At 35.1% G+C, this 18,252-nt stretch overlaps 1 protein-coding gene across 1 annotated transcript; it reads left to right on the top strand.

The window, feature by feature from the left end:
- Positions 1-22: 22 nt before the first annotated feature.
- LOC123522890 (probable isocitrate dehydrogenase [NAD] subunit alpha, mitochondrial) lies at positions 23-11,398 on the top strand. Its single transcript, XM_053549069.1, has 9 exons — positions 23-127; positions 4,789-4,830; positions 6,112-6,195; positions 6,674-6,846; positions 7,432-7,561; positions 8,550-8,683; positions 9,632-9,734; positions 10,712-10,776; positions 11,335-11,398. The coding sequence occupies exons 1-9, from the start codon at positions 89-91 to the stop codon at positions 11,396-11,398; spliced, it is 834 nt and encodes a 277-aa protein (XP_053405044.1). The 5' UTR covers positions 23-88.
- The last annotated feature ends 6,854 nt before the right edge of the window (positions 11,399-18,252 follow it).

An 18,252-nucleotide genomic window follows, 5' to 3' on the forward strand; every position in this document is an offset into this window, starting at 1 on the left:
TTTGTGTTATTTGATGGTCTAAAACCTGACCTTGGGTTTCATAAATATTACGTTGTTAATTTTTACACGCAACACCGAAAAGGACGAAATGGCCAATGTCAAGCGTCTGCTAAGCAGTATTTTATCGGTAAATTTTGATACCGCGACACTTTTGAATGGAAAAAGCTGAGATTTAACAAGAAATTTTCATATTGAATTGAATTAGATGCACAAATCCTTTGAAAATGTTTTACATGGTCGAATTTCACTGTTTCTTAAAATAAGTAGATCCCAGTTCGTCTAAACAAATATTCGGTTATTTCATCACTGGAGGCATGGAAGTCTCTCCTAAGCTTATTTTATAGTTATCGACTGCCAGGGGTCACGCTGTCGATCGCCACTTGAGCCATTTGCGACAAAAAACTAAATGTGGCTCCGAAATTTTCTAATTGGCGAAAATGGTCTGTCTGCAAAACTACGAATATTGCCAGTTTTACAAACCAAAAGGTGTGAAAAATCGATAATCTGTGTAGACAAACAACATCCGTTATTGAAAGGGAGGGAGCCAATTTGCAAAATTGTTATTTGATCAGGCAGTTAATTTGCGATAATTAGATTATTGAATTACAAACTGGATAATTATAATCATCATTTTGTGCGCTTGATACGATTTAATGAGCAATCGGCCGTTAGACGATCTATAGCAAATTTTCTATGATTGCCGAGGGTTAGTTTGGGCAAAAAACAAATAAAAAATGCTTAAGATAAGCAGAAATTTTAAGTATTGACAGGCCTTTTTTTCATCAATTTGGGAATGCCACCGACGCCGGTGGAATTGGGAAAATGCTCTTGGAAATTATCTTAATTGGGACAATTTGCAAATTACCAAAATCTAAATCAATGTGTTCTTGAGTGAAATATTAATGAATTGCATTTCAGTAATTGTTCAACAGTATTATAATTTATCTAAATATACATACAAATTAGCAAAACTATCTTAAAACAGCAAAAACCCTAAAAGGTATAATCATTTGGGAATTTTCAATTCAACTTTGGGAAAAAAGCATACTTTTTTGCATTGGGACTAACTCCTTTTACCGGAGGTAGATTTATAGGGGGAAAAAGCCCTGATTGAATAGGTATGATGATAGAAAAGCAATAAAACGTAGGTATTTTCTCAAATATTTAATTCTAACTTACGTTTTCCGTATTTGTCACCCGTTTTCGCGACCATGATTTTCGGATATTTCTGTCATTACTGACGAGATTTTTAAGTGCAGTCTTAATAAAAAGCCAATAAAAAGTCTACATTTAAGAAAAATATGACAACTGTTGCAAAAGGAGCTATTATTTTGAAGTATTTTTCGAGAATAAAACATGCTAAGGCATCGAACCCCACCCACTTATAAGGCAATGTGCAAAGTAAGACACTGCTTAAACAAAATTTCTTCTTTTTTGACATCTTTATTTTAAATGTGATTTTCAGAATTTTTTTATTAAATGGCAAATGTTTATAAAAATGATAATTTTAGATGTTAACAAAAACTGATTTTCTAAGTAGCTTTTTAAAGGGTTACTAAGAAATATGTAATAACTACATTAATTTCTTGAGTGGTATGAGTACTTTGGTACATATAATGTAGTCGTACAAGAATCATGTCAATGCTATGCGCTTCACCGTTGTTTGCCTCATAATTTTATCTTCGGAAAAAGCAGTGGCTCAGAGAAAAAAATTCCCAGTGTGACCCCTGGACTGCTTCAGAATAATATTAGTGGTGAATTTAGTTGTATGAAGTCGCTCCAACTCCAGGAAATGCCTGTAAATCTAGTTTACTCTATGCCTGCATTTAGTTATTTGGACTGGATATGGAATTTTTTTTTGGCAGTGGCGAGAGAACCGGAATCGGTTCCCTAGACAGCGAACTTATTCGTCCGGAACTGGTTCTCTAGCCAAAGTACCGTGCATAGGTTAGGGAACTGGAATTTTATTTCTATGCATAAAGCTGTCGAAATTCACTTTGTTTCTTTTGGTACATGTAAGTTACTAAGTACCATGCATTTTATTATCTTAATTAATTTTACCATTTCAGCAAGCCATCCCCTTTCATTTATTTGTGTTTACTGTGTCGCCAAAAGTGTACTTGCCGCATACTGTCTGCCATATTGGAATGATAATATAAACTAGTACGAATGAATGCGGAAATCGTCGGCACTGGATTAAGCAGAAATAAACTTGAAATTTAAACTTAAAAGGTACAATACAACAAAAGAAACAATTAAAACAAATTAAGTAATTACTGTTAATTAGTATTGATCACATATCTTTGAATGTGAAATGCCGAGGTGTTACAAACCAGTATTTAAAGTGATCAAAGAATCTGTATGAAGTTTTAATGGCAATTAAATTAGTTTGTACATCTATAAACATGTATTATCATGACGCAAATACAAAACAATATTATTTTATATTTAAATAATTTAAACATAGTAAATGTTTAAAGCATATAACATTTAAAAACAGCAAAGTAGTTTTCACTTATTCATTCGTACTAGTTTATATCATTCCATTATTCGAATATAACGTCCGGTATTCTATGGCGGACACGGTAGGCAGCGAGTATACCTTTGGAGGCAGAAAATACAAGGGCATGGTAAAATAATATGCATGACACTTACCAAGAAACAAAGTGAATTTCGGCAGCATTATGTATTATGCCGGACGAATAAGTTCGCTGTGTAGGGAACCGATTCCGATTCTCTAGCCACTGCCTTTTTTTTTATTCAATCCCTCTAAGTGCCAAGTTATCCATGTCTGTAAGACGGAAACATCATATTCCATCACAGTACTACCTGCATAATACACTATTAGTGAGTGGTTTGACATTATTGGAAAATAGATTAAAGATCTATACTAGAATCTGTCACCTCGGCAAAACACCTTGGCTTGGATATCTCGGGCATCCCACATATATAAGTTAACCAAAAAGGCAAATCAAACTCTAGTCTTCTTTGCAGGATTTTAAAGATTAACTTCTTTGCAGGATTTTAAAGATTAACTCTAAACCCCTTAATACCATGGCATATTATCATACCTTCGTCAGACCACAGCTGGAATATAGCTCCGATGTCTGGTCTCCATACACACAAACCAAAATAGAAGCGGTCCAAAGACAGGCAGCGCATTGGGCTATGTTCGACTTTGGCCACACCTCCAGTGTCACTGACATGTTCAGGGAACTGTCATTAAAAATCGGCTGCCAGCCAAAATGGATGGTTAAAATGACATTTGGGCCGGTTCAGATTCACTATTTAAAAAAAAAATCATTTGATCGAGTCTAAAGAAAAAATTGTTTGTTTCGGATAGGTAGGTGGGTGTCCGGTCGGTCGGTCCTTTTTGTATCATCTGTAAACTGCTAGCAACTTAAGGATAGCTGATTAACAATTTCACCCAGTAAACTATGGGAAAGGTGCCCCAAAGAAGCTTCTGCATTTGATACACTGCAAAACCATATACAGTTACGCAGCGGAGGCAGACTTAGTCATGTGTCAGTTAATTGTTAAAAGTTCTCATGAAGTGCAAGTTAAAAACAAAGAATACTGTTCTACGGTTAAAAAGAAAAGAAATACTTTAAATAAAGAGTACAGTAGCCAACCGGTCAGCAAACTATCCAAAGCTGGGGCTTCACTTTACATGCCTTTAATTGGGAGCTAGGGTATTCCAGCTGGTTTGACATTGTTTTTGAAGAAAATGAATTTGAATAATATTTTTTATGTGTGGAATTAGGTAGTTTAGGTATTTATCCTGTTGGAACACTACTTAATATGTAGCCATAGTTTTTACACACATATTGTGCTGCTGAACTGTTAAGTCATTTTAATTTTGGTAGTTAGTGTCAACAGTTGAAGGGGATAAATAGTTGATATAATCCTTTATTTTAATTACCTTTAGAACTTAGTGTTTGTCTTAAACATTTTACTGGAAAAATGATATTTGCCTTAGACCTAATATTGTTCATTTGGGCAGAAAAATACAGATCTTAGAGGTTGTCACCCCAAGGTATTTAGTAGTCTAGTTTACTCAGTAGGACAAGAGTTATGGCCCTTGGTATTCAAAAATAAGTTTTGAGGACCTTAAAGTTTGCATTGAAGGTATCCCAAAAAGTATTTGACCTAGAGTCATGAAACTTTATAGGATCGTTATTCAGCATGTAAAGTTGTTCACTTGGGGTTTTGTTTAGGATTTCATTCAGCCTGTCCACAGAAATGGCCCTTATGCATAAAGGCCTGAAAAGTTTGTGTTACATGTAACTCGAAAAGAATTTGGTCCAGATTTCAGGGTTTTTTGGCTGCCAGAATTTCCCTACATAATTCCATTGAAAAAGAACATTTCAGACTTTGAAATGTAGACTTTCAGGCTTTTAGATTTGATTGAATCCATGGCCATACATAATCAACCCCTGTGGATAAGTAGTTTGAAGAATTCATCAGCTCATGTCCTCTTATCCTGTTTAGTTTTTTAAATGGCTGAAAATAAAGCTATCCCAGATTATCTCTTCTTACACACAATGCAAGTCATATTTTGGCTTTTTTTGTGTACAGACTATATTTCCTATACATGTATTTAGTTAAATTGTCCCATGACAAGTTCGCAGTCAAGCACAAAGTCTTTTAACATTTTAATCGAAACAAAAGTGGTGAAAAGTAAAATTAAGTGAAGAAGAATGTGTATGCATATCTATGCTTAATTGAATTGATTTTGTTGAATTGATACTTTAAATTTTGATATAATATGTTCTAAATTAATTTCAGAGCTCTGGAAAACTCATACAGAGAAACTACAGCTCTGGTGGGGTATGTATAACTCATTCCTATGTTTATATCATTAGATTGGGGTATGTCGTTGGTCGGGCGGGCGGGCGGCGTCAAACTGGTGTTTCCGGTCAATAACTTTTGTTTCGGTAAAGATATTTGAATAAAACTTGGTATGTATGTAGCTTATATCAAGATAAAGGCTGGGATTGATTTTGGGGTTTCTGGGGTTAAGGTCAAGGTCACTTTACTTAAAATAGAAAAAGGGTTTCCGGTCAATAACTTAACTTAGGAATGAGCTATCATGATGAAACTTGGTGTATAGAAAACTTATATAAAGTTGTAGCTTGGGATTGATTTTGGGGTTTCTGGGACCAAGGTCAAGGTCATTGTTACTAAAGTTAGGGTTAGGGTTGTGCTTCAAAGTGGTGCACTATGATTCAGTATACTTTTTTATTCTTATGAAAAGTGTTGAAAACCTGGTTTCGTGGCATTGCCGCATTTCTTGTTTGTATTTTAAATTTTGATAAAATGTTTGGATGAAAATGCCATAGAATTTCAAATGATGAGAATGCTGTTATTATTATGGACATAAACTGGACCGAAATTTTGTTGGCAGTAGAATTATGAGTTTTATTTGACATGAAAAAGGTACATCTTTAAAAAAAAAACTTGTTAAGAAACCACATTAAAAGTTACTTAAATTGTAAAATTTCAAGATTTACTTCTCACTCTTCTGCTTAAATTTCAAAATGACAAACAGGAATACTATAGATTGGATATATTTTGACAACAGAAAACAGGGATTTTGGGGCTTTTTTAAAGGTTTTAGAAGATGGTACGAGTTTCAGTAAAATGTGGAAAAACGCATTATAAGGCTTAAAAAAATTGTTTGTTTGCGGTTACATGCTCAAAATAATTAGGGTAGGTGGGTCAGTAAATTTTTTTTTTATTAAGTGGGACTTTTTGGAAATTATTTTTGTGTCAAAAAATGAATACAAATAAGGGGGTTATGCCTTTAGAGCATCAGCAAGTTGATTTCTAACACCACTGACCATGTTTAAAGCATAAAAAGTGAAGATTTGCAACTTTTTGTTAAAATTTGGAAAAAAAATTCTCCAAGGCCATAAAAACATACAGGATCAGGCCAAAAATTTAGGGTAGGTTGGGATACCAGAAACAAATGATTTTTTTACGCCTAATTTGAGAATTAACCCCGATATAATTTGGAGAAAAAAAATTGAATCAGCCAATAGCTATTAATATTTAAAATAAAGTATTCACAATGATAATTATACAATAAATCATGTATATTTCTTGCAGAAGAGGCTTGTTACTATGATCCCAGGAGATGGAATTGGTCCAGAGATCTCCAGTTCTGTGCAGCAAATATTCGGGGCTGCTGGGGTATGTGGTTAACTTGTATTTTAGTACTCACATCTGTTTGCGCAATTTAAAATGATGTTCTGTTCAAACTTGTTCAGAAGTCTTATTTAAGATCGCAGTGTTGCATGTTCAATCCCTGGACAAAGGGTATGTTCTCTGTGACAATTTTATAAAGACATTATGTCTGAAATCATTTGTCCTCCATTTCTGATTCATGTGGAGAACTTGGCAATTACTTGTGGAGGCTATATTAGAACTGGTACAGAATCAAGGAAATCTGGTTAGGTTAACTGCCTGCCTGCCATTACATAGCTGAAATACTGTTGAAAAATGGTTTTGAACACAAAAAACAAACTTGACATCACATGATAGAAATGTAATTTTTTTTTACAATTTACATATATATCACTTATTTATATTTTGCCTTATATTAGAAGCATGAAAATGGAGACAGTATTATGCAAAGGAAGTGTTTATATTATGTTGTCTTTTTAATAAGGCTCCAATAGATTGGGAAGAGGTAGATGTGACCCCAGTAAAAGGAGCTGATGGGAACTTCCACCTGCCACAGAAAGTTTTTGATTCAATGGCAGTTACTAAAGTTGGTTTGAAAGGACCACTAGCGACACCTATCGGAAAAGGACACAAGTCTTTGAACCTGGCACTGAGAAAGTTGGTATTTTTGTGGTTTAGCCTGTAGGTAGAGCTTTAGGTTATGAATCAAAAAGTCATGAGTTTGATCTGTAGGTGGGGTGAAATGTTCTTCACAAGGATTAGACGGATGACAATATGTATGAGGTCCTTGGTTCTCCAGCTATGTGTGGAAGTTGTCAGTTACTTGTGGAGAACAAATCACTATTTTAGCAGAGTCCATGACCACTGGTTAGGTTGACAGACTGTCATTGTGTGACTGGAGTACTGTTTTAAAAAAACTGCACAAAATCCAAAACAAACAGAATTTTGTTAATTCATTCTGAACTGGCCTTTCCTGACTTGCTGTAGCTGCATAACTAAAACAAGAAAAAAATCATCAATAGAAGTTTGACATGAAACAAAATGCCTTAAAAGTACCGTTATTCCAATATTTTTTAGAATTGGAAATAAAAACAGTTTAATTGCATACAAGGTCCTATGCAGATTTTGTTGAGTTATAGGAATTGTGTTTTTGAATAGAAGAAAAAACAATAATTGCATTTAATATAACTATCAGAATGTTTTAAGAAAGCTCATTGGTGATTCTTTGTTTCTCTATTTTAGAGCATTTAGCTTGTATGCCAATGTGCGTCCATGTAAATCAATAGAAGGATTCAAGACACCATATGATGATGTGGATTTAGTTACAATTAGAGAAAACACAGAGGGAGAATATAGTGGAATTGAACACACAGTAAGTGGGAAATACAACCTGGATCCAAGATTATAAAACTTGAATTTGGGAACCAGTCTGCATTATAAAACGAGTTTGGGGACCAGTCTGAAGATTCAGAGCTCTGATTGGTTGTTTCTTGATACAGTCTTCAAATTGATCAATGATAATGTTACATTCTTAGACTGGTCTACAAATTTCATTTGAGCCACACCATGAGAAAACAACATAGTGGCTTTGCGACCAGCATGGATTCAGATCAGCCTATTGCAATTAGAAAAACTGTTAGCGAACAGCATGAATCCTGACCAGACTGCGCGGATGCGCAGGCTGGTCTGGATCCATGCTGGTCGCATACGCACTATGTTGGTTTCCTCATGGCGCGGCTCATTTAATAACCTTCATCCTGATCTATAGAATCATATAGTTTACATTCTCAAAATTTTACTCTTTTTAGATATATATGCTATAAAGATACTATGAAATCGGGGGACTATTTTTTTACATCATTCCATGAAATTAAATCCCAAAGAACAAGAAAGTTCTTATTCCTGTATCTCGATGGGTGAAAATCCACAAATTCATATCCTATATATATATATATGGAAATAGCCATTTTAGCATAACCACAAGGTTTCATACACATGAAATTAATGATTTCACAGTATACTGTAAAAGTAAAAAATAAGTGATCATTTTGTTGCATTTTCTAATTTTTGCTAACATTACCGATAATCTAAACACAAGTTCAACAGAATATGGAATTGTCTTGAAACCTCTGTTCAAAAAGTTAAATCCAAATGAACTAGTAAATGTCGCATTCATTTTATTTTAAAAAGTTGAAAAAATTTGTGTCTCCAAGAAATAGCTGTTTCTTCCCAATCAGAAAATTGTATGCTCTCGAAATTAAATAATTGCACAATAGTAAGATTTCATTGTAAGAAAAAACTTTTTGAAATTCTTGAGTTCTGGTAACTGGTATAAACATTGGTTTATTCATTTATATCAGATAGTTGATGGTGTGGTACAGAGTATAAAGCTGATCACAGAACAGGCGTCAATGAGAGTAGCAGAATATGCATTTGAATATGCCAGAAACAACAATAGACATACTGTAGTAGCGGTTCATAAAGCTAATATCATGTAAGTACTTTACATTTCAGTTACAATGTGTCCTTAACTGCTGTGTGTTTTTAGCTGCGTTTGAAGCACTGAGTAAGATTCATTTCGTGGGCTGAGCGCGAAACTATTGTAACTGTATATAAATAAAGAACAAGATACAATAGTTTCGCGCTCAGCCCTCGATTTATGCAATCCAGCTGAGTAGTGGAAGGTAGATTAAACTTCCAGGTAGTTCACTTGTGCCTGCAGTAGTGCTCAGACAGTATTCTTTCACATTGAAAGGCTTAAAATATATGCCATATGACAGACTTTGAAAGTCTGTGACTAAAACTCTAGTATAAGATATTTTTGTCACTGTATTTTTGTTTGAAAATTGTTTTGTTTTGATATCTGTTTCAGTTCCATTCAGAAATTGAACTGGCAATGATACGAAAACACAGCCTAGCACCAGCAAATCTCTCCTTTCTACTACTTACATTACAGACATATATACCCCTAGAATATACTCAGATAATGCTGATATATGCAAGATTTTCATTATATCATAGTGGTGATTACTGACTAGCATTTATTGACTTACATTGACTATAATTATGTACAGAAGAACATATTTATTACAGCATGCATGTTAACTTGCACTATATGAATACTGTGAAATCATCAGTATTCTTAGGAATTAGGTTTGATTGATAAGTAAGTGTACTTTGATTGATCAGGGCCTCTAAAATCTGATTTTGACTTATTTTGCATAATATTTATGGTATTTTGTACTTGTCTTTATAATGGTTATAATATAGTAAAATATGTTGAAATTCTACATGTACATATGGGCTATGGGACAAGCTTGGCAAGATGGACAATTGATTTCCTGTTGATTAAGGAATTAGTTTTGTTTTTCCCCATTGGTATAGCACTTTTTTCATGATTACACACATTTAAAAGGGCATCATTTTTTTTTTTTTTCTGCAGGAGAATGTCAGATGGTCTGTTCTTGAAATGTTGTCGACATGTAGCAGAAAAGAATAAAGATATTAAATTCAAGGAAATGTATTTGGATACTGTCTGTTTGAATGTGAGTATGAAATTTTATTGATCATAATATACAGTTACAGGGATCGCAAGCACATGTTATGGGAGGTAATTATTCAACTGAAAAAGGCTTTGACATTTTTAAATTGTCTCCCTTCTAACTGTTCCGATCTTTGTTCAGGGTGAGCAGTTAGTGTAGGCTGATGGTCCATTGTCATCCTGCATCAACAGTTTTACTTAAACATCTTCACAGATTTTAGTCAAATGGTTCCACTTGGTTCCTTTTAGGGGCCACCAGAATTTAAAGTAGGAAAACCTTTAAACAACATGAACCACTTGATGGATTTTCACCACACTTGGTCTTTAGCATCATTGTATTGAACCTCCCTCCAGTCTGTTAAACTGGTTCCTCTTGAACCTTGTTAGAGGCTGCAAGAGCTAAAAACAGAATGAGTTCTTGAAAGACCTTTCCTAAACTTGGCTGTAGCATTCTTGGATGGATCTTGCACAATTTTATTTAGATGTGTCAGCTTGACTCCAGAGTTTAAAATAGAAAAAAATCTTGAATCAGTTTCTTCTCATAGACTGCTTGATTGCACTTCTTAAGGACCCGTGAATTGACCTATTGTTCAAAGAATTACACACTTTGTGGCCACCACAACAAAAGTTAGAAAAGCTGTCATAAAACTTTCAATGAACAGTGTACTGGATGTTCACCAAACTTGGTCAGAAGCAAAGTCAAAAAGTCAAATTCCTCAGTCTCTTTTATAAAAAATTGTTATCAACAAACTTACTTAAGTTTGAAGCTATTTTTTTTACACATAGAGGAGATTTTTTCTGTTGCACATGGAGAAAAGTTTGGACATGCCTATAACATTTCTGTACATATTTTGCCTGTGATTCATGTAAGATTCATTTTAGATTTGAATATCTTTACAGTACAGGTAATGAAGATTATACTACATATATGTGTGTTGATGGACATTTTTATATGTGTATTAAACTTTTTGTTATTCGCAGATGGTACAAGACCCTACACAGTTTGATGTGCTTGTTATGCCCAATTTGTATGGAGACATTTTAAGGTAATTTTTAGTTTAGAGTTTATAGAGATATGCATAAAGGGTTGTGAAATTTATGATATCCTTTATGAAATATATGTACCATTTTACTTAATTACATATATGAGCCGTGCCATGGGAAAACCAACATAGTGGCTTTGCGACCAGCATGGATCCAGACCAGCCTGCGCATCCGCGCAGTCTGGTCAGGATCCATGCTGTTCGCTAACAGTTTCTCCAATTCCAATAGGCTTTAAAAGCGAACAGCATGGAGCCTGACCAGACTGCGCGGATGCGCAGGCTGGTCTGGATCCATGCTGGTCGCAAATCCACTATGTTGGTTTTCCCATGGCACGGCTCATATCATCTTGCTGTAAGATGTTGAAATTTGACAAACTCTTAAGCCCAGTGGTGAAGGGGTAGAGCTTCATGTTCTGGCCCGGTGGTCTGAAGTTCATAAAAAAGTAGAATTTCAACCATGTCTGAACAGTTCAATCTCTTATACTGCAGTCAGGGATTCATTCGGAAATTGATAGTTTCTCAATTTTAAACTACTTTTTAACTTTCCTTACTGATTTATAGTATGAAAATACAAAACTATATGTCGGAAGTCTCAAAACATGACCACCTGCCAGCAAGAAATTGAAGATCACACCTTCAAATCTCCTATAAACATGTTCTGTTTATTGCCTAAATGTAAATTATCTATTCATATTTAGCATCTGTCCAAATGTTACAAATATCAAGGTTACAGACTGGTACTAAAACCTTAACATTCAGCAACTTGTTTTTAAATGAAATATTCCAGAATTTAGGAGTGAACTTTGCTGTTTATCTTTAAATTTGTTTGTCAGATATTAGTTATGCACAAAGTATTTATTTCCTTTAACCTTTGCCCTGCTAAATTTCTAAAATGGACTGGTTCATTATTCAGTTTGGGCAGAACCATTTTGAAGGGGTGTTCATCGAAAATTTACGAACCAAATAGCATGCGTGTGCAGGATAATCTTGGGTAAATAGCCAAATATCAGCCACTGTCATATAAGATGAAAAGCTTTGCGTATGTGCTGTAATGGTGTCAATGTGACATTTAACCCAATAAAATAAGTAATAAGTAAATATGTATCCTACAGTACGGATTCATGTGGGGAAGTTGTTACTTGTGGGGAACAGGTCAGTTCAGGTAGAGAGTCCAGGAACTTTGCAAAGTGACTGTCGCTACGTAACTGAAAAACTACTTTAAACAGCGTCAAACCCCTTAAAACAACCAAACTGCGAAAGAGAAGGTGCAAAACCCATTCCAAGCAAAGTAAACAATTAAAAAACTGTTTGAGATAAGCTCAGTAGGGAAAGGACAATACTGTCAGTTAAGAGGTTGAGGGTATGATCCCTGGCCGAGGCAGATATTCTTGACTGTTTCAAATTTGCTGGCTTTGAATTACTTGTACCTTGCCTTCGATGGTTCAAGCCCTGCTCGGGTCATCATGTGAGGAAGCCAGTTCTGACCAGGTACCTACTGATGCCTTAAATAATGCCTAGGGGTTACTCAGGTCTTCTTGCACATTAAAGCTGGAAGGTTGCCATATGACTTGAAATCTGTCAGAACACCTTAACACCGTACAAAGTGGTTAAAGAAGAGAAGTTGTTAGTTACTTGTTGTGAACAAGTTTGTACTGATATAGAATATAGGAGCACAGGCTTGGTTAGTGTATAATTACTGTAATTCTAAGAATTCCTAAAATATTAAACAGCATAAAAAACCTTCAAATTATTCTATAAAACCATTCTCAATTTACTCATATTTGTATTGAATCTCGGAAAGGGACTGCATGAAGGGGCCACACTTCCAGACAGTTCAAAGCCTTTAAAAACACCATTTTTAGCTCGACTATACGAAGTATAAGGAGAGCTATCCTACTCGCCCCGGCGTCGGCGTCGGCGTCTTTCCGCGTCCCCACCTTGGTTAAAGTTTTGGTGCACTTTCTCTTTTTTCAACATATCTCTGTAATTACTTGATGGATTTGATTCAAACTTGAAATACTTATTCCTCATCATCATCCACATCATTTGACATAAGGGCCATAACTCTGGCACCAATATTTCATGAATTATCCCCCCTTTTCACTTAGATTTTCAGGTTAAAGTTTTGATGCACTTTCACTCTATCTCTGTTATTACTGAATGGATTTGATTCAAACTTAACATAGTTGTTCAACATCATCACCCACATCATATGACACAAGGTGCATAACTCTGGCACCATTTTTGCATGAATTATTCCCCCTTTTTACTTAGAATTTCAGGTTAAAGTTTTGGTGCACTTTCACTCTACCTCTGTTATTACTGAATGGATTTGATTCAAACTTAAAATAGTTGTTCAGCATCATCATCCACATCATATGACACAAGGTGCATAACTCTGGCACCATTTTTGCATGAATTATTCCCCCTTTTTACTTAGAATTTCAGGTTAAAGTTTTGGTGCACTTTCACTCTACCTCTGTTATTACTGAATGGATTTGATTCAAACTTAAAATAGTTGTTCAGCATCATCACCCACATCATATGACACAAGATGCATAACTCTGGCACAATTTTTCATGAATTATTCCCCTTTTTACTTAGAATTTCAGGTTAAAGTTTTATGCACTTTCACTCTACCTCTGTTATTACTGAATTGATCTGATTCAAACTTAAACAATTGTTCAACATCATTACCCTTATCATATGATGCAAGGTGCATAACTCTAGGACCAATTTTTCATGAATTATTTCCCCTTTTTACTTAGAATTTTAGGTTAAAGTTTTATGCACTTTCACTCTGTCTCTGTTATTACTGAATGGATTTGATTCAAACTTAAAATAGTTGTTCAACATCATCACCCACACCATATGATGCAAGGTGCATAACTCTGGCACCAATTTTTTATTAATTATTCCCCTTTTTACTTAGAATTTTAGGTTAAAGTTTTGATGCACTTTCACTCTGTCTCTGTTATTACTGAATGGATTTGATTCAAACTTAAAATAGTTGTTCAACATCATCACCCACACTATATGACACAAGCTGCACAACTCTGGCACCAATATTTAATGAATTATGCCCCTTTTTGCTTAGGATATACTTATATAGTGTTTTGATACATTTTATCTTTACCTCTCTTATTACTTTAAGTTGATATTTTTGACATAGACTCAGGCTATTGTGCAATATCTTCATCCACAATTGGAGTCATTAAACACTCCAGTGACAGCTCTAGTTTCCTCAGATGTGCCCAGTTTCACTATCCAGCATCGAAATAGTCGAGCACGCTGTCTCCTGTGACAGCTCTTGTTAGCTCACCTGTCACAAAGTGACAAGGTGAGCTTTTGTGATCGCGTGGTGTCCGTCGTCCGTGCGTAAACTTTTTGCTTGTGACCACTCTAGAGGTCACATTTTTCATGGGATCTTTATGAAAATTGGTCAGAATGTTCATTTTGATGATATCTAGGGCAAGTACGAAACTGGGTCACGTGCGGTCAAAAACTAGGTCAGTAGATCTAAAAATAGAAAAACCTTGTGACCTCTCTAGAGGCCATATTTTTCATGAGATCTTCATGAAAATTGGTCAGAATGTTTACCTTGATGATATCTAGGTCAAGATCGAAACTTGGACACGTGGGGTCAAAAACTAGGTCAGTAGGTCTAAAAATAGAAAAACCTTGTGACCTCTCTAGAGGCCATATTTCTCAATGGATCTTCATGAAAATTAGTCAGAATGTTCATCTTGATGATATCTAGGTCAAGTTCGAAACTGGGTCACGTGAGGTCAAAAACTAGGTCAGTAGGTCTAAAAATAGAAAAACCTTGTGACCTCTCTATAGGCCATATTTCTCAATGGATCTTAATGAAAATTGGTCAGAATGTTCATCTTGATGATATCTAGGTCAGGTTTGAAACTTGTTCACCTGGGGTCAGAAACTAGGTCAGTAGATCTAAAAATAGAAAAACCTTGTGAACTCTCTAGAGGCCATATTTTTCAAGAGATCTTCATGAATATTGGTCAGAATGTTCACCTTGATGATATCTAGGTCAGGTTCGAAACTGGGTCACGTGGGGTGTAAAACTAGGTCAGTAGGTCTAAAAATAGAAAAACCTTGTGACCTCTCTAGAGGCCATATTTCTCAATGGATCTTATTGAAAATTGGTCAGAATGTTAATCTTGATGATATCTAGGTCCAGTTCGAAACTGGGTCAGGTGGGGTCAAAAACTAGGTCAGGTCTAAAAATAGAAAAACCTTGTGACCTCTCTAGAGGCCATATTTTTCAAGAGATCTTCATGAATATTAGTGAGATTGTTCACCTTGATGATATCTAGGTCAAGTTCGAAACTGGGTCACGTGCGGTCAAAAACTAGGTCAGTAGGTCTAAAAATAGAAAAACCTTGTGACCTCTCTAAAGGCCATATTTCTCAATGGATCTTCATAAAAATTGGTCAGAATGTTCACCTTGATGATATCTAGATCAAATTTGAAACTGGGTCACGTGCGGTCAAAAACTAGGTCAGTAGGTCTGAAAATAGAAAAAAATTTGTGACCTCTCTAGAGGCCATATTTTTCATGGGAGCTTTATGAAAATTGGCCAGAATGTTCACCTTGATGATATCTAAGTCAGGTTCGAAACTGGGTCACGTGGGGTCAAAAACTAGGTCAGTAGATCTAAAAATAGAAAAACCTTGTGACCTCTTTAGAGGCCATATTTTTCAAGAGATCTTCATGAAGATTGGTCAGAATGTTTACCTTGATGATATCTAGGTCAAGTTTGAAACTGGGTCACATGCGGTCAAAAACTAGGTCAGTAGGTCTAAAAATAGAAAAACCTTTTGATGTCTCTAGAGGCCATATTTCTCAATGGATCTTCATGAAAATTAATGAGAATGTTCAGCTTGATGATATCTAGGTCAAGTTTGTAACTGGGTCATGTGCGGTCAAAAACTAGGTCAGTAGGTCAAAAAATAGAAAAACCTTGTGACCTCTCTAGAGGCCATATTTTTCACGAGATCTTCATGAAAATTGGTGAGAATGTTCACCTTGATGATATCTAGGTCAAGTTCGTAACTGGGTCACGTGCCTTCAAAAACTAGGTCATTAGGTCAGATAATAGAAAAACCTTGTGACCTCTCTAGAAGTCATATCTTTCAATCAATCTTCATAAAAATTGGTCAGAATTTTTTATCTTGATGATATTTAGGTCACATATGCTCAAAAACTAGGTCACTATGTCAAATAATAGAAATAACGTCGTCATACTCAGTTCAACACTGGGTCATATGGGGATAGGTGAGCGATTCAGGACCATCATGGTCCTCTTGTTAAAAAGCTGTTACATGTCTTAGTTTTGATGCATTTGCAACAATGTAAGAGTGCTTAAACTTTGCGTATCGAGGTAAACATCGTTTTTGACAATTGTTGCCTTTTATTTCTTTACAAATGGTATTCTTCTTTAAAGGGGGACAACTGTTAGAATATTTAAGTATCCAGTTCTACAGGACAGAACGGTAAAAATGTATTGGACAGATGGTTTGTTTATAAAGATGTTGTTTGTTTACTTAAAATTTCTGTGGTTTTGTGATATACTGCTAAACCTTTAGACAGTTTTATACTTCTTGAAATAATTAAATAAATAAATATTTTAATAAAACAGTAGTTTGCTATTTGCATTCTTTTCAAAAATTTGTATAGTATTCATTCTTATGAAGGTGTGTAAACAGTGAACCTAATAGATCAAAAGTTAAAATTGATAAAACCTATGTATGTGTAAGACATGTTGTCCCGCAGTTGTTGAATATTAAATAGTTTTGATTACTGTAATTTACATAAACAAAATATTTGAGAAATGGGCATTATTCCCTTATGAAACCAACATTTATTTCCTTAACTATAAAATAGAGAAAACAATGACTTGAGGGTGTGGTACCAACAAGATAATTGAATCATTTTTTCATTTATTAGCTCACCTGTCACAAAGTGACAAGGTGAGCTTTTGTGATCGCGCGGTGTCCGTCGTCCGTCCGTCCGTCCGTGCGTGTGTGCGTGCGTCAGTCCGTAAACTTTTGCTTGTGACCACTCTAGAGTTCACATTTTTCATGGGATCTTTATGAAAGTTGGTCAGAATGTTCACCTTGATGATATCTAGGTCAAGTTTGAAACTGGGTCACGTGCGGTCAAAAACTAGGTCAGTAGGTCTAAAAATAGAAAAACCTTGTGACCTCTCTAGAGGCCATATATTTCATGAGATCTTCATGAAAATTGGTCAGAATGTTCACCTTGATGATATCTAGGTCAAGTTCGAAAGTGGGTCACGTGCCGTCAAAAACTAGGTCAGTAGGTCAAATAATAGAAAAACCTTGTGACCTCTCTAGAGACCATATTTTTCATGGGATCTGTATGAAAGTTGGTCTGAATGTTCATCTTGATGATATCTAGGTCAAGTTCGAAAGTGGGTCACGTGCCGTCAAAAAATAGGTCAGTAGGTCAAATAATAGAAAAACCTTGTGACCTCTCTAAAGGCCATATTTTAAATGGGATCTGTATGAAAGTTGGTCTGAATGTTCATCTTGATGATACTGGTCAAGTTCGAAACTGGTCACGTGCGGTCAAAAAACTAGGTCAGTAGGTCTAAAAATAGAAAAACCTTGTGACCTCTCTAGAGGCCATATATTTCATGAGATCTTCATGAAAATTGGTCAGAATGTTCACCTTGATGATATCTAGGTGAAGTTTGAAAGTGGGTCACGTGCCATCAAAAACTAGGTCAGTAGGTCAAATAATAGAAAAACCTTGTGACCTCTCTAAAGGCCATATTTTTCATGGGATCTGTATGAAAGTTGGTCTGAATGTTCATCTTGATGATATCTAGGTCAAGTTTGAAAGTGGGTCACGTGCCGTCAAAAACTAGGTCATAGGTCATATGAAAAAATTTGTTCAAGTTAGGTGAAGATTGGATGAGAAATGTTTAAGGTATTAGGTCACTAATAGTAATGTTTACAAAATGGCCTTTGCTTGGTATATTCTGAAAGGTAACCATGTTTTGCACTATTTTGCAATTTTTAAACAACTTTTACAGTGCCGTTTTTTATAAATTTTGAATAACTTATGGTATCACCTCAAGCTCAAGTAGAGACAGATTTCAAAGTGTAGCCACTATCCAAAACGTTTGCAGAGAACTCATTTTACCATTAATGTTAATAAAAGAAACATCAAACTATTGGTAAACAATTATAAAACACAAAATAAAAATCTCAATATCATTTTTTCTATGGTGCCTCAAGTAAACGGATTTAATGAGACAGAATTCATGCCTCAACATTGAAAAAATAAGGTCGAATGCTGTGTTTCTGTTTTGAATTTTGCTTACTCCATTTAAAAATAACCTTAGGGCAGATGTAAAACCTAGCTAAATTTCTTCCACAATATATAATCTAAGAGTGAAAACAAAATAGAGAACTTTCACCGCGTGTA

Source organism: Mercenaria mercenaria, chromosome 8 (genome assembly GCF_021730395.1).
Source record: "Mercenaria mercenaria strain notata chromosome 8, MADL_Memer_1, whole genome shotgun sequence".
Taxonomy (NCBI): Eukaryota; Metazoa; Mollusca; class Bivalvia; order Venerida; family Veneridae; genus Mercenaria; species Mercenaria mercenaria.

Bases quoted from the DNA above. Each gene is read 5' to 3' on its own strand.
- LOC123522890 (XM_053549069.1), top strand. From the start codon at position 89: ATGGCCAATGTCAAGCGTCTGCTAAGCAGTATTTTATCG. The intron at 6,847-7,431 runs GTTGGTATTTTT...TCTCTATTTTAG, and splicing joins TTGAACCTGGCACTGAGAAA to AGCATTTAGCTTGTATGCCA. The intron at 9,735-10,711 runs GTGAGTATGAAA...TGTTATTCGCAG, and splicing joins TGGATACTGTCTGTTTGAAT to ATGGTACAAGACCCTACACA.